Source organism: Oryctolagus cuniculus, chromosome 12, assembly GCF_964237555.1.
Source record: "Oryctolagus cuniculus chromosome 12, mOryCun1.1, whole genome shotgun sequence".
NCBI lineage: Eukaryota > Metazoa > Chordata > Mammalia > Lagomorpha > Leporidae > Oryctolagus > Oryctolagus cuniculus.
This window is the reverse complement of record NC_091443.1, coordinates 102,609,305-102,625,408: the sequence shown is the minus strand read 5'-3', so window position 1 is coordinate 102,625,408 and position 16,104 is coordinate 102,609,305. Positions and strand designations below refer to the sequence as shown.

Genomic DNA, 16,104 nt, shown 5'->3' with positions numbered 1-16,104 from the left:
AACTCCCGGGTGGGCCCAGCCCTCTGCATCACCAGAAGGTTTCTGAGCACATTCAAGTCGAAGACTCACTCATCTCGAGGAATCACAAGCAGTCACACACAACTATCACAATCCTTCCAGTTCTCCATGGGCAAAATTCACAGTATAGAAAAAATGAGGCTGTTGCCGCGGCTCACTAGGCTAATCCTCCCCCTTGTGGCGCCGGCACACCGGGTTCTAGTCCCGGTCGGGGTGTTGGATTCTGTCCCAGTTGCCCCTCTTCCAGGCCAGCTCTCTGCTGTGGCCCGGGAGTGCAGTGGAGGATGGCCCAAGTGCTTGGGCCCTGCACCCCATGGGAGACCAGGAGAAGTACCTGGCTCCTGCCATCGGATCAGCGTGGTGCACTGGCTGCAGCACTGGCCGTGGGCGGCCATTGGAGGGTGAACCAATGGCAAAAGGAAGACCTTTCTCTCTGTCTCTCTCTCTCACTATCCACTCTGCCTGTGGGGGGAAAAAAAAGTGACTTAAAGGCTAGCCGCATCCTCTAAGGCATTTGGTACATTCCAAAATGGTCAAACAGCTCTATCTGCATGAGCAAAAGCACAGGAGACCATGCCTTCTCTTTCCTGAGGTTGGGCAGAGCTCACCCTGAACCAGGGGCGTGGGAGCAGGTGTGTGGCTGACCTGACAGATGCCGCTGATGCACATGTCCAGGGAGTGCGTGTTGCAGCGCGTTCCATCCAGCACCTTGGGGGCCAGCTCCACCACCAAGTTCTGTCCCCGGGCGTGACACTTGAGAGCGCACGGGGCAGCGGGATCGTTATACCGCGGGAGCCACTCAGAATAACGCCCCTGATACTGCACGTCGTTGTAGGCTGAACACTGCTGGGCCCTGAAGTCTTCCGCATCAGGGGGGCAGTCCTGCAGGAAGAGGAAAGGGGTCACATGCACCTGTTATGAGAGGGGCTGACAGTGGCCACACAGGTTCCCCCCGCCTCTCCAGCCCTAGTTCTTAAAAATTCAAAGCCTAACTACAGCTGGGAGACTCCCCCCTGGGAATCGATTGCACTTCCACACAGGTATTTTGTCCCCAGGTAAATCATAGCTCATAATACTTGGGCCAAAAATCCTGCCTGTTTTTGACCATCTTGGATGTAAATTTTCAAATGCATCTCTTTTTAGGAGCAAGAGCAATTAATTTTTTTTTTAATTTCTCCAGGTGATTAAAGGTTTTCCAATAGAAGTAATCCATATTCGTATTTTCAGGAGCCGGTTCAACGCAAAGGATTATTTGTGCCTAATTTAGCCCCAAATTGCTGTGCTCTGTGAGGCTTCCCGACATCGGTCACGGAGCTGCCTCTCCCTCCGTGTGTCAGGCACCCGGCCACTGTTCTTCTTGGTACCAGTTACCTCCCTTCAACTGGCTGTGAGATGCGAAGCAGATAGTGCAGCCTGTTGAAGTTCTGTGTACAATCAAAGCGAACAGATTCAAAGCAAACACTCCGGGTGCTCCCATAATAATAACAAAAAGCTCTTGCAAAAGAATTGATGACTCCTAAGTTCTGCTCCAGACATTTCCAAACTGAGGTGCTGGTACCTTACTCATCAAGCATCTAATTTTGGCATCCCAACTGCCCAACTAAAGAAAAACAGATGTGGAAAAGGCAACGTGTTGTTTTATATTTTTTCTTATTTATAAAAGTAATAAATGGTCACTGTTAACAACTGTGAGAAATATTTTCTATTCGAAAAAAGAGTAAGTAATGAAGACTCTTATACCGAAATCGTTACACAAATCTGGACTATTTCCCAAGCAAGGGCTCATTTCTGGAAAGAAAATTTCTGAATCAAAGGTATACATGCTTTATGGATTAATCAAAACACTGCCAAATTGCCCACTTTGAAAATTATAATTTTCTAAATTTTTTCCAATCAAAAGATAACAGGGAATTTCATTGTTTGCATTTGCATTTCCTTTGTATTTTTAAAAACGTGCTGACTTTCATTTTTTTGAAAGGCGGAGGTCTAGACAGAGACAGAGATAGCTGCAGAGAGATCTTCCATCTCTTGGTTCACATCTCAAATGCCCCAGGGCTGGGCTAGCTGGAATGCAGGAGTCCAGACCTGAATCTGGGTTCCCCCACGTGAGTGACAGGTACTTGAGCCACCACCCACTGCCTCCAAGGGTACACATTAGCAAAGCTGGACTGGAATCCAATATGGAAAGTGGGTATCCCAAGTGGTGACTTAACTGCTGTGACAAATGCATGCCCCTCTGTATTAAGTAGGTTTAGTATCTTTTCAGGTATGTTTGCTTTTTTTGTATCAATTCGTCAAAGATTTCTTGTTTTATGTCCTTTATCCACTTATCAACTGGAATGTTTGTCTTTTATTATTTTTAGCAGATGAAACTATTACACTTCATAGTGAAGCCATCAACTCTTTGGTTTTTGTTGGAAACGTTTTTCCACTTAATTTTGCTTTTGGAACTTTGTGAAGTCAAAAAGTTTTAAATTTTTATGCAGTCAGCTCGATTAATATTCCCCTTTAAGGTTTGGCTTAGAAATACTGCTCTCACTCTGCCCTGAGAACAGATAAATACTTAAATATATTTTGCTAGTGCCTTCAGGGATGAGCAACCATGTTTAACTCTTGATTATATCTGGAATATATTTAGACAAATGATGTGAAGTAGAAATCTAACTTTATTAGATTTTACTATTTTTTTACACAGAGTTACTAATAAATTTCCAATTGGGACTTCAAAATATAATTTCTTTCATTTCTCCCCTGTTTACTTCTCGACTTTTGTATTTTCCTGTGCTTGGGCGTTTGGCCTTTATAAGCTGCCTCAAATCCTTTTTGGAAGTCGGTAGAGAATGAATAGAATATAATTAAGAAGTTTTCCTCTGGGATTAGTTGTATTATTTTGTTGTGAAACATTCCAAAGTCCTATATTGCTTCCACATTTTTGTTGTCTTACAAGATTAAATTTTAACCCAGGTCACACCTATGGAAGCAAGTCAAAATGAAAAAAATGCTGAAACTGGACAATGTTTTTCTGTTGAAATGAGGATGTGGTTCACCATCCGACCACAGGAAAGACCATCAAAGATAAGCTTCTATCACCTCCTCTTTTACTAATTGTGGCCACGTTTTTTTAAAAGATTGATTTACTTATTTGAAAGGCAGAGAGAGAGAGAGAGAGAAAAAAAAAAGAGGTCTTCCATCCGCTGGTTTACTCCCCAAATGGCCACAATGACTGGAGCTGGCCTGATCCAAAGCCAGGAGCCTGGAACTTCTTCCAAGTCTCCCATGTGGGAGCAGGGGCCTAAGGACTTGGGCCATATTCTACTGATTTCCCAGGCAACAACAGAGAGGTGGATTGGAAGTGCAGCAGCCGGGACTCAAACCAGTGCCCACATGAGATCTGGCACTGCAGATGGTGGCTTGACCCGCTACCCCACAGTACTTGGTCCAACAGCCAATTTTGTGTGTGTGTGTGTGTGTGTGTATGACTCTTTAAAGCCAAAGAGAAGTGTGTAGGAGAGCAGGGTATAAGCAAATGCCCTGTATTAGGCTCACTGGTGTGACAAGTGTTCTCCAGGGACTGAATGTGCTGATTGATTCTTAACAAGAATTACAGAAGCCAGCCTTGTGGCACAGTGAATTATGCTGCTCCCTGGAATGTCAGCATCCCATATGAGTGCTGGTTTGAGTCCTGGTTGATCCACTTCCCATGCAGCGCCCCGCTGATGCACCTGGGGAATTAGCAGAGGATGGCCCCAGTATTTGAGCCCCTGGCAGCCACTGGACAGAATTCAAGCTCCTAGCTTCCTCCTGGCCCGGCCTCAGCCATTGCTGTCATTCGGGGAGTGAACCAGCGAATGGGAGATCTCTTTCCAACTCGCAGTAATTCTGCCTTTAAATAAATAATTAATTTTTAAAAAAATATAGTAAGAGCTAACTAACATAAGACAGCTGAAGATGTCAGCCTGCAGCTCGTCCTTGCTGGAGTCACACATTCGTCCGCAACAGGTCAACCTTCCCTGACCTGAATTTGGAATTGCAACAAAAGGGCCAGGGCTGAGAATTCCATCCATCTGGGGCTGAGCTGGCTGGTTTTTTGTTTGTATGCATCAGAGTGAAGTGGTAGGCATGACGGTAAGGACGCTGTCTTCCTCACTTGCTGGTTCCTGGCTCCAGGCCATCAAGGCCTGCTTATGCTTAATTTCCACTAACTGCCCATGCATCCATGAAGTGACTCCCTCAGCTAATCTGAGTGGGCTTCTGTCCCTAAGCATGTGGTGACCCCTAATTAGGATCTGGGTAACATCTGTAAGTGTTCCAAGATACTTACTAAGGTTCTCTTTCCCTACCACCCTCTGAGCTACGTAGGTCAGACTCACCATTACCCTCATTTTATACATGGGAAGTGTTTAGGCAAAGACACAACTAGCGCATGACGGAGTCAAGACTGACTCCCGCGTTAACAAGCTCCGCATTCTACAATATCACTTTCTAGTAGCCATGGGGACATCAACTACTTACATCCAACACTGTTCTTTATTTCATATTCTTCCAATGCCAACACTAAAACTGCATAGTTTGGCTCTCCCAGGAGCTGTGCCCCTGCTTGGGACAGTGGAGGGATTCTTGTGCCCTCCAAAGTCCAGGTAATGTTTAAGAAACACAAGCATCAAACTTGGTTCTGATTTTCTCTTCCTAAGAAGCATGTCTTCATACCAAGCAAGTTCAAGGCATCACTTACTTAGTAAATGTATTCTATGGCTTTTCCCTAGGTCACATGAGTGGGGGCCACAAAAGAAGAACATCATCTACTACAGGCACTCAGTGAGCTTGTTACCTTATTGGAGGTGTGGCATCTATGTGCACAAAACACATGGAAACAGTGTGTTGTTATTGCTATCTGTAGACTTGCACTAGGACTGCAATGAAGCTAACAAAATGTTATCCAAGAGTTAAAGTATAAAATTGGTTAGATAGAGTTTGTAAGGAAAGAATAAATCCTAGATCAGCAAGATTTGATTCTAAGTTGATAGAGATAATTGCTAGATCTAAAGAAGTCCATCTCAGGAAGGGACAGACAGCCTGGAAAGGACAGAGAGGAAGAGGAGGAGGAAGAGGAAGTAGTGGAGAAAAAGGAGAAAGATAAGGAGGATGGATTGTATTCTCAGCTCCCAGGTTTAGCTCAGTCCAGCACCAGCCATTTCAGCCATTTGTCACACAAACTAGTGGACAGGATCCCTCTCTTGCTTTCTCTCTCTGTCGGCCACTCCCTGCCCCCTGCCTTTCAAAGAAAAATGAAGAAAAAATACATTCATCAGAGTCCACTGAGAAAAGTGAATAAAATAAACAACTGAATCTCATTTAAATTAAGTCTCCAGATTCTCAGTCTTGCCTTTTAATTCTTGTCATTTTGATGTTGGTATGTACCACCAAGGAGGAAAATGTCTTAAGTGTAAAGTAAGACTGGTTCCTTATGATGCTTACTTTGCATCTTCATTCTTGTAAAATAAAATACTACTTGATGTTTTAATGTTGACTGATGCAAAATGAGGGTGTAAAAATCCCCCTTTCCAGATGTTTTCTGATGAACACACTTAGAGTACCACTAACATATTTTATAGGGGGTGCCATGGGTGGTTTGGGGAGGTAGAAACAAATGCTAGACCAAGTTCAACTCTGTATCCTTCCTAGGTGACCTTTGGAAAATCATTTTACTCTCTCTGCCTCAGTCCCCTCATTTACAAAGAAGAAATAACCACATCCTGTTTGCCCACATCCAGGAGACAGTATGAAGGTCCCTTGAGATGCTGGACATGACAGCACTTTTAACTCTGAAAGAGCTCAGGGATCTTATACATGGTTTTCATGAATTCAGAAATTATTAAATTCTTATATATCATATATATGAAATGCCCTAAGAAGGAAGTATACATGGAAGGTATTAGATATAAAGGACCATTGTATATTTTTTAAGATGTTTCTTTTTTTTTTTATTATTTGACAGGTAGAGTTATAGACAATGAGAGAGAGAGACAGAGAGAAAGGTCTTCCTTTGCCGTTGGTTCACCCTCCAAATGGCCGCTACGGCTGGCACTGCACTGATCCGAAGCCAGGAGCCAGGTGCTTCCTCCTGGTCTCCCACGCGGGTGCAGGGCCTAAGGACGTGGGCCATCCTCCACTGCCCTCCCGGGCCATAGTAGAGAGCTGGACTGGAAGAGGAGCAACCAGGACCAGAACCCGGTGCCCAAATGGGATGCCAGTGCTACAGGCGGAGGATTAACTAAGTGAGCCACAGCTCAGGCCCCAAGGACCATGTGTATTAAAGAAATATTCAAATTTCCCCAAAAGGTGACCAAGAGAAAAATTCCTTTGACAGTACACATTATAATATTATAACTTAAAACATTGTATTATGTATTTTTGTTATAGGACTTACATGGTTGCTGCATGTCTTGTATCGAATATTCTGCCCTTCACAATTCCTAAAGGAAAAAAATACTGATTTGTAGAAGTGGTAAACAAACAAAAAACACTCTTTTTTAAAGCAGACACAAAGTCCTGGTTCCCTGTGAAATTTTCCCCAGTGCACATTAAATCAAAGGCTCAAAGCTTAAATTCTAAGAAACTGACTTTCAATAACGAGTATGCCAAAAAATCTCACCAAAGTGTCATATTAAACAGATACACATTTCCCATAAGCTCTCAGAAGACTCCTGGTTTGCATTTCAGAATGCACAAAAATAAACTTATCTTTTATTTCCTTTGTCCCCACACTCTTGTTTTGTGATGGAAAAAGGGAAGGGGGGGTGGTGACAGAAGCATTTGTCCATCCTGGCCCTCTGAGAAATTCTTCTGCCCACTCACCACAGCCATCCCTGTTAGAGTCCACTCCCTGTCCCCTTAGGACAACTGTCTCTTCTAGAAACTTGCTTGAAGTGGAGCAAGCATTGTAGAGCAGCAGTTTAAGCTGATGTTTGCATCTGATATGGGAGGGCTGCTGCAAGTCCCATCTGCTCTGCTTCCAATCCAGCTCCCTGTTAATGCACCTTTGCAAGCAGCAGATGATAGCTCAGGTACCTGTGTCCCTGCCACCCACGTGGGAGAATCAGATGGAGTTCCAGGCCCCTGGGCCAGACCTGGCTACTGAGGTCATTTTGGGGGGGGGGGTAAAACAGCAGACAGAGGACCTCTCTGTCTCTCCCTCTGCCTTTCAAATAAGTAAATAGTTCTTTAAAAAAAATTGCACTGAAGCAATGCTTCTTTCTTATTCCAGCCATCAGCCTTACTGAATGCTACAAAATAGTGTTAGGGCAGCTTCCTTGGGATGCCAATATTGGTGGGTGGAAAATCCTCCAAGGTTGACCACCACTGACCTGGCCTTCCCTCCAGCCACCAGCTCTGGGAGCCACCACTCACTCTCCAGGAATACTTGTTCCTATAAATGTTAGAATCATATCAAGGAGATGCTTTTCTGAGACCAGAACTTGCTGTTCTATATTTTGCATAAACTTGAAGAATAGCTGATCTAGTAACTGCTTTCCCCCTGTTTCAAGGGAGTCACATGTTTTTCTCCTGGTCAACTCAATGGCATATTTGAAGCAAGTAAAGTTAAACAGGCCTAAATCATGGTCATGGATTAAAAGTCAGTACATGGTCTATCAATTTCTTAATGGATCTGAGGAGGTCATTTTTTGCTGGTGTAATTTAACATAAGCCTGTTCCTCTTTTCAGCATGAAGCAGCCAGAGCAGTCATCACCCAGTTCCCCTAACAGAAGTTAGAGTCCATTCTTATAGGGGGTGAAGATGGGTTAGTAGGGAGTCAGGTGGTCCTAGTGGAAATTGATGGTGCAAAATCTTTAGCAAGGTCAAAAGTGCCTGCCTGCCCACTCCTTGAAAACTTCCAAGCTCATCAAGAGAATAACAAGGGGCTGGAGATTCCTTCTTAGCTCCCAGTTTATTGTGAAGTAAATTAGGTATCCCACCATCTGATGGCTCCTTTTGTTTTATCTTGAACAAGCCAGACAGGATAAAGGATTGCAAATCAGAGGCCTGCACCACAGCTCACTAGGCTAATCCTCCGCCTTGCCTTGAGGCGCCGGCACACCAGGTTCTAGTCCCGGTCGGGGCACCCGAGTCTGTCCCAGTTGCCCCTCTTCCAGGCCAGCTCTCTGCTGTGGCCCGGGAGTGCAGTGGAGGATGGCCCAAGTGCTTGGGCCCTGCACCCGCATGGGAGACCAGGAGAAGCACCTGGCTCCTGCCTTCGGATCAGCGCAATGCACCGGCCACAGTGCGCCATTGGAGGGTGAACCAACAGTAAAGGAAGACCTTTCTCTTTCTCTCTCTCTCTCACTGTCCACTCAGCCTGACCAAAAAAAAAAAAGATTGCATATCAGGTCTTTTGATGGGTACTCCCCCAACCCCCCACCCCGCCTTGTAACTGAATGTCGAGTTTTTTTCTTCTCCAAAATTGTGCTTAAAAACCCCAGTACCTGATCTTCTGTATATTAAGAGAATCAAAAATGAATCTTGATGTGAATGGAAGGGGAGAGGGAGTGGGAAAGGGGAGGGTTGCGGGTGGGAGGGACGGTATGGGGGGGAAGCCATTGTAATCCATAAGCCTTACTTTGGAAATTTATATTCATTAAATAAAAGTTTAAAAAAAAAAAAAACCCAGTACCAACAGCCTCCTTGGGTTTCTGCCTTTCTCTCTTGGATTCCTCCCTCCATGCCACTTTGGCTGGAGGTCTTTGACTCTAATAAATCTTGCTTTAAAATCCTTGCTTTAAATATGAGCCTGTACAAAATGACTGATAAAGCCAACAATATGCAAGTCACTGCATGTGTTTTCCAATGAGACCACGTTTATTGATTTCAAAAGGAGTGAGAACCAGAAGCCTGTTAAGAAGTAAAGAGGTGGAAAATCAGTCATCAAAACTCCCGTCACTAAGATGGTTAATATTCTGGCATTTAATCTTCTGGTGTTTTTACCATGATTTCTTTACAGAGCTGAAAATCAAGCTGCCAACTCTTCTTTACATTTGCTTTACTCTAACGTCAGCATTTCATGGATAATTCTTTGGGAAAATTGTTTTAATGATTACACATTCGTCTATTATGCAGATGTTACTGTTTTTAGAGTTCTGTGCCTACAATTTTATTTTCATGAATTTCATAAAAATAGAGTTATGCAGCAGGTGGATTTTTGAGACTAATTTTTTTTATTAAAGATTTTATTTATTTATTTGAGAGGTAGAGTTACAGATAGAGACAGAGAGAAAGGTCTTCCTTCCATTGGCTCACTCCCCAGATGGCTGCAAAGGCCGGAGCTGCATCAATCCGAAGCCAGGAGCCAGGAGCTTCTTCCTGGTCTCCCATGTGGGTGCAGGGGCCCAAGCACTTGGACCGTCTTCTACTGCTTTCCCAAGTTGTAGCAGAGAGCTGGATTGGAAGAGGAGCAGCCTGGACTAGAACCGGTGCCCATATGGGATGTTGGCGCTGCAGGCAGAGGATTCACCTACTGCGCCATGGAGCCAGCCCTTGAGACTAACTCTTTAGCACACTGCTTTTGAAATTCATTCTGGTTGCAGATATCTGTAATTTGCTTCTTTTCAGTTGCTGAGTAGTAGTCTATGTGCATGCAAACATGTACAGTTGTTTATTCATTGGCTGGTTGGATATTTAAGTTGTTTCTAGTCGTTGGAAATTATAAGAAAAACTTTCTAGAAACATGCACATGCAGGTGAACACAAAGTTTCATTTCTCTTGTACAAATGCCCAGACGGGGACTGGTGAGCCTGCTGCTTTTCACAGAACACAAACATCCTCTGCTAAAGGTCTTTGCTTTTATTTTGTTCGTGCTTAGACTACATTATCTAGAAGTGAGTAACAAATTCCAGTCCTTTTGTAATATGATTTGTTCATGTGTGAGTTCTTACCTCTTGGTTGGCTAAGTACATGTAATTGGTTACTTTTTCAAGAAATTTGCATGGCCGGTATATCTATGAACCTTGGTATTCCGCAAAGAAGCAAGGTTGCACCAAGATACACTGTTACTGTTTACATGATTCCTTTCTTCAACACTGTAGATTTGTTTCATTGACAGCTGATATTTAGACTTGCAGAGAAGTCTGATTTCTGTACTTTCCCACATATACTTTACTTTCTGTCTCGAAGATTGCAGGTTTTTTTTTTTTTTATTTTGCTTTGTTTTGTCCTGCTTTTGTTGTCTTCCTATTTAAAGTAAAAGTTACTGTTGGATTATATCTACTTCTGTGGCTTTGTTTTCATCAACGTTAATGAAAATGGTGAGACCTTTCGAATGGAATGTTTAAGGTTTTTATTTTCAGTGTTGCTGAATATTCTTAAGATTGTGAATTTGATTATTTCTCTTGTTTTGAAATGTCTGTCATTCTGAGGTTAGAGCTTCCTCTTTCTATACCCATTAAATCTCTATCAACCCACTCATGGCTTCCTTTTCTAAATGGTATATGATAAGCAGTTAATTAAGTCTAGAGGAGCTGGAATTCTGCAGTCCTGCAATGTCATGTTCATCTTTTACTGTTGACTTGATAAACCCACCTTCCCAGGATGCAACTGTCTCATCTGGGACTGGGGTACATGCTAAGACCACACCCCATTTACTTATCCAGTTAAGGTACCACCCCTGCCTCAATAAGGAGGGTGAAAACTAGGGAGAGGTCTCTTTTCTCCAAAGGCCATGCTCGAAGGCACTGCTCTCATTTTCTCTCTCTCTTCCACTTGCAATTCTCTGGCCTCTCACGATGGGTATTTCTCCATGTGGGGTGGCTTACTCTCATACATGAATTATGTTTATAAATAACATAAATATAAATAAATCCTGTTCTCACTTGTGCAATAGATAGATAGATTGATGAATAGATAGACGGACAGACAGACAGATGCCTCCACTTTGAATTCTTATCTCCATGGGGGCAAGGACCTTGAACAGAAGGCCCACATTGTATATGTCTCATTTCTTTGAGCTTTTCTTGTACTTCCAAGAAATCCTCTCTAGCTATTCCTTCACAGGGCAGAATTTATTTTTCTGTAGAGATTTTTCTCTGTATTTTATTGTGTCTGATATGCCTCTTAAATTTATTTTATGTATTTCAGAGGCAGGCAGACAGACAGAGTTCCCATCTGCTGGTTTACTCCTCAGAAGCCCTCAATTACTGGACCAGGAGCTAGAAACTCAATCCAGGTCACTCATGTGGGTAGCAGGGGCTCAAGTACTTGAGCCATCACCAGTGTCTCCCAGGGTTGCACTAGCAGGAGGCTGGAATCAGGAACAGAGCCAAGACTCAAACCCAGGCACTCGGATAAGAGACGCCGGTGTTCCAGCCAATGTCTTAGTGTCTTAACCACTAAGCCATATGCTTGCATCTTAGAAACTTTTGTACTAATTTTTCACTTTTCTTTCTTTTCACTCCTTGTCAAATTCACTCTTTTCCATTTTCATTTCACATTTCATCCTCACCCATAATCCTCTTTTTATCTTGTGTTTCTTGGAAGGTACAATCCCTGATTGGATTGATAGGGCTTTGGGAGAAAGAAGGTTTAGAATGACTGGAACAGCATCCGAACTGCCCCCAAATGAAATGAAACAGCACATGAAAGAGTTACCTGTTACCCCCATGTTTACTGAAGCTCAATTCACAATAGCTAAGATACAGAATCAACCCAGATGTTCATTAGCTGATGACTGGATAAAGAAAATGTGGTATATACATATATACTAGATAATACTTCTCAGACATTAAAAAAGAATGAAATCTTGTCTTTGTCAACAAAATGGATGCAACTGGAAGCCATTATGCTTAGTGAAATAAGCCAGTTCCATAAAGACAAATACATGTTTTCTTTGATATCTAATAGTTATTATAGAACACAAAAATGGATAGAGATGACATGTACATACTGTGATCTGATTGTTGTTTGTAGCCCTTGTTTATACTCTTGTGGAACAGTGGTCTTCCTACTTTTTACTTGTTGAATCTTATGGTTAGTGGTGCATAAGCCTTTGATGATAGAGTGGATTGAAATTATATTTTTGCAAAAATTAAAGAAAAAAAGGAAGGAAGGAAGGGGATTGAGGGAGGGAGGGAAAGAGGGAGGGTGGGAAGTTTGATTATCTTCTTAGAATTGTCTGTATGAAATACATGAAATCGGTTCTCCTTATATTAATTAAAAATTTTTTAAAAAAGAGCTGCTTCCATAAGGATGACCTAAAAGGTAACTAAATTTCCAAACTTAAAAACAGAAATTGTATCCGATTAGTTGCTTTTTTAAAATATAATTCTCTTGGGGCTGACTCTGTGGCGCAGTGGGTTAACGCCCTGGCCTGAAGTGCCGGCATCCCATATGGGCACTGGTTCATGACCCAGCTGCTCCACTTCCTGTCCGGCTCTCTGCTGTGGTCTGGGAAAGCAGTGGAAGATGGCCCAAGTCCTTGGGCCCCTGTATCCGCGTGGGAGACCCGGAAGAAGCTCTTGGCTCCTGGCTCCAGCTCAGCTCCTGCTGTTGTGGTCATTTGGGGAGAGAACCAGCAGAATGGAAGATCTCTCTCTCTCTCTCTCTCTCTCTCCCTCCCTCCCTCCCTCTCTAACTCTAAATAAAAATCTTTAAAAAAAAATAAAATGTCACAATGAGTTGACCAGCCCTTAATATTTTATAACATGTGTATGCCCATTTTTTTAATCTGACATCCAAATCTTGATGAGATAACATCAAATTTTAAACACTCAAGAAGCACTAAACCAGGAGGCTGGCAGGAAAACTACTGTGGTGCAGACATAAGTCTTTCTGTTGGTCAAGGGGAAATGACTCCACTCTCCCGGGAATCAAGAGCTATGCATGGAGGCCAGCACTGTGGCATAGGGTGCCTGCGGTGCCAGCATCCCATACGGTGCTGGTTCGAGTCCCAACTGATCCACTTCTGATCCAACTCCCTGCTACTACACCTGCGAAAGCAGTGGAAGATAGCTCAAGTTTTGGGCTCCCACATCTGCAAAGGCGACCCAGAAGAAACTCCTGGCTCCAGGCTTCTGACTGGCCCAGCTCTGGCCACTTCGGCCATTTGGGGAGTGAATCAGCGGATGGAAGATCTCTCTCTCTCTTTCTCTCTCTCTCTCTCTGTAATTCTGACTTTCAAATAAATAAATCTTAAAACAAAAATAGCTCTGCATGTGGACAAGGCCATTCATTTACACAGCCAGTCTCATTATCATATGTGGATAAAAGAAGAAAACAACAGGAAAAGTGAAAGGGTGACTTAAATTCTTTGCTTTTTTTGGAAAAGCCCAAAGTATCAAAGCTGCTAATAGATTAGGGTAGTGAAAACCGGTAGCTTTTTGAATCATGCTGACTTACAGCCCTAAAACCTTCTTGATTCCAGTTTCAAGGGGGCACACAATTTAAGATTATTTGAATTGATGGCAACATTAGAATACAAAAACCGTTGAAACTTAAAAGGAATGGCATTTTCTTTCAAAAGTGTCCTATAACTTTCGAAATCATTTTTCAGATGCTTTTTTGGTAATTTTTAACTTTAGTTATTTAAATTAAAATGCTATTTTTGTAAAAAGAAATTTAAGACTAAAAGGAAAAGAAAGAGCATATCCATTGAAGCTATCTAGTGTTGGGTCCAAGGCCTACTGTGTGGACCCTACAGCCATGATCTATATCCCAAAGCCACCTGCTGTATGTAACTGAGCCATAAAGTGAGTATCCAGGAGTAACAGTGTGTAGCCTGTGAATCTAAACCTACAAAGTACATCCCCATTACAATTTTCACTACAACTGGGACAAACTGATTTGGAATAGAGGAGTAAGTGTTTGGTCTAGTGGTTAATTCCACACCTGGAATGCCCACATGCCCGGGTCTGAGCCCTACCTCTGCTCCGGATTCCAGTTTCCAACTACTGCACAACCTGGGAGACAACAGTGATGGCTCAGGTACTTCAGTCTCTGCCCACCCATGTGAGAGACCTGGACTGAGTTCCTGGCCTCTGGCTTCAGCCCGGCTTACCCTTACTGTTGCCAACATTTGGAGAGTAAAACAGTACATGCGAGATCTCTTGGTCTCTCTCTCTCTCTCTCTCTCATTCTCTCTCCCTCCCCTCCCTGTGTGTGTGAGTGTATGTCTGCTAATTTCTTTAAAAGATTTATTTATTTATTTCAAAGTCAGAGTTACACAGAGAGAGAAGGAGAGCCAGGAGCCAGGAGCTCCTTCATGGGGGGTAGAAGCCCACACACTCAGGCCAGTAGCAGGGACCTGGATGGGAAGTGGAGCAGCCAGGATACAAAACCTCACCTATACGGGATGCAGGCGTCTCAAGCAGCAGATTCACCCACTACACCACATCGCTGGGCAGCATAGTGAGATCTTTTAAAGCCAACCACCTGGCCACCATTTTTAGCACTGTATTCACTTTGTCCAACCTTATATACATGAAATCCACTGACTGGTCCTATTGATATAGCATGCTTTGGTTACATTTTAGCATGAAAATGAATGACTACTTTATGAAACAGGCATGAAATGAAATGCAAGTTATTTTAAAGTTAAGGACACTGGAGTCCTAATTCCCCAGGCAGGAACCTGCCAGCTTATTCTGGAAATAATTCCGTTGGCCCAGAGAAAACTGAGCTGCAGAAATATTACTACAAGTTTTTAATTTTATTCTAATTAGTATATGCAAGAGCTAATGGTTATCAGGAGGATATGAAAATTCAGGAACATCATTTCACAATTATGTATTTTCTGCCCATTACAACATTCATAACACCCTGAAACTGAATATTTTCGAAGCCATAAATTTATGAATATATAAAAAACATATGTTGATTCCACATGAGGATACATTTAAAACATTAATAAAATTTCCCTGGAGTTCATAGCACTATGATTTATAATATTCATATGATGATATATTGACTCAAATACTAGTGTCATAAAGACTGAGAAGCATGTGTTTTGAAGAATAAAAATATATTAATTTTTAAAATAGTAGTTAACTTAAACCTGCGTTTCCCATGACTGCAATATTAAGTTACTCATTTCTGCAAAACAGAGAGACATTCCGCCTGGCATACGGTTTGCAGTACAAAAGAACTGGCTGTGTATTTAAGTGCAATCAAATGCTGAAATACCTTTATCCACAGTCAAATAAATTAGCAAAATAGCTACATTTTCCCTCTTCCCTAAATCATGAAGTTAAAGAAAACTGATAAAAAGAGAAGACACAGAAATGCTTCAGAAAATATTGGGATGCCTTTATGTTTGGTTTTGTATTAACCTTTCCACATTCCTTTTCCAAGAAAAACTGACCACAAGTGCTCAAATTTATGAAGATTTAATAAGTCTCTAAGGCTGTTCAAGGATAAAGAGACCTGATAAGTCTTCTAGGGGAAGTAGGTTTCCTTCTTAAAAATCTCAGAGAACTTCAAAAATTACAGTGAATATTCTTAAAATGGCAGTGGGTCAGGAATGACGAAGATTTGTGCCTGCCTCAAATGTGGCGAGCAGGAATGAGTGAATTATTAACTTGTTACCTTTCTGTTGAGTCAACTTAATTTCACTTTTATGCAGAAAAATGAGGTTATTGTCTCTGCGTCTTAGGCATGAAATAAGTGGATATGGCACAGCTCTGGCCTCACGCCAGGAACCAAGCTGCAAATGGATTTACTGTCATTTCCTTATCTACTGTAAATACCCGGGAATGTACTATTCTCTCACCTAGTTTTTAAAAATATATATTTGCCTTAGGAGTCTTTCTAGCCTCACTGTTTGAATTAGAGGAACTCATGGAGTGGGAGAATTTGAGATTCCCAGACCTAAAAGGCACATTTCAGAATACAGGTTAAGACTTGTAAAGACACAAACTAAATATTATGTAAGCTCCCTGCAGAATGAACAAGTTAAGCAAGTACGACTTCAGAAAGGAGAGAAATAACTGAGAAAATAGTAACCTATTTTCACAAATAGAACAAAATATGGCTCCCAAACTCGTGCAGATTTTTGAATCCAAAGTCCAAGTGCATTAACGGCTGATGGATTCAGGGGGAGGCTCTAT

The 16,104-nt window shown here is 42.3% G+C and overlaps 1 protein-coding gene across 1 annotated transcript in view; it reads right to left on the bottom strand.

Moving 5' to 3' along the window:
- Positions 1–16,104, bottom strand: part of ADAMTSL3 (ADAMTS like 3) — a 411,707-nt gene that overhangs the window by 254,972 nt on the left and 140,631 nt on the right. Inside the window, exons 5-6 of the mRNA XM_008275279.4 lie at positions 6,446–6,491; positions 664–900 (exon numbers count right to left, since the gene is read on the bottom strand). Coding sequence (XP_008273501.2) covers positions 664–900; positions 6,446–6,491 — 283 coding nt within the window. The remainder of the gene's footprint in view (positions 1–663; positions 901–6,445; positions 6,492–16,104) is intronic.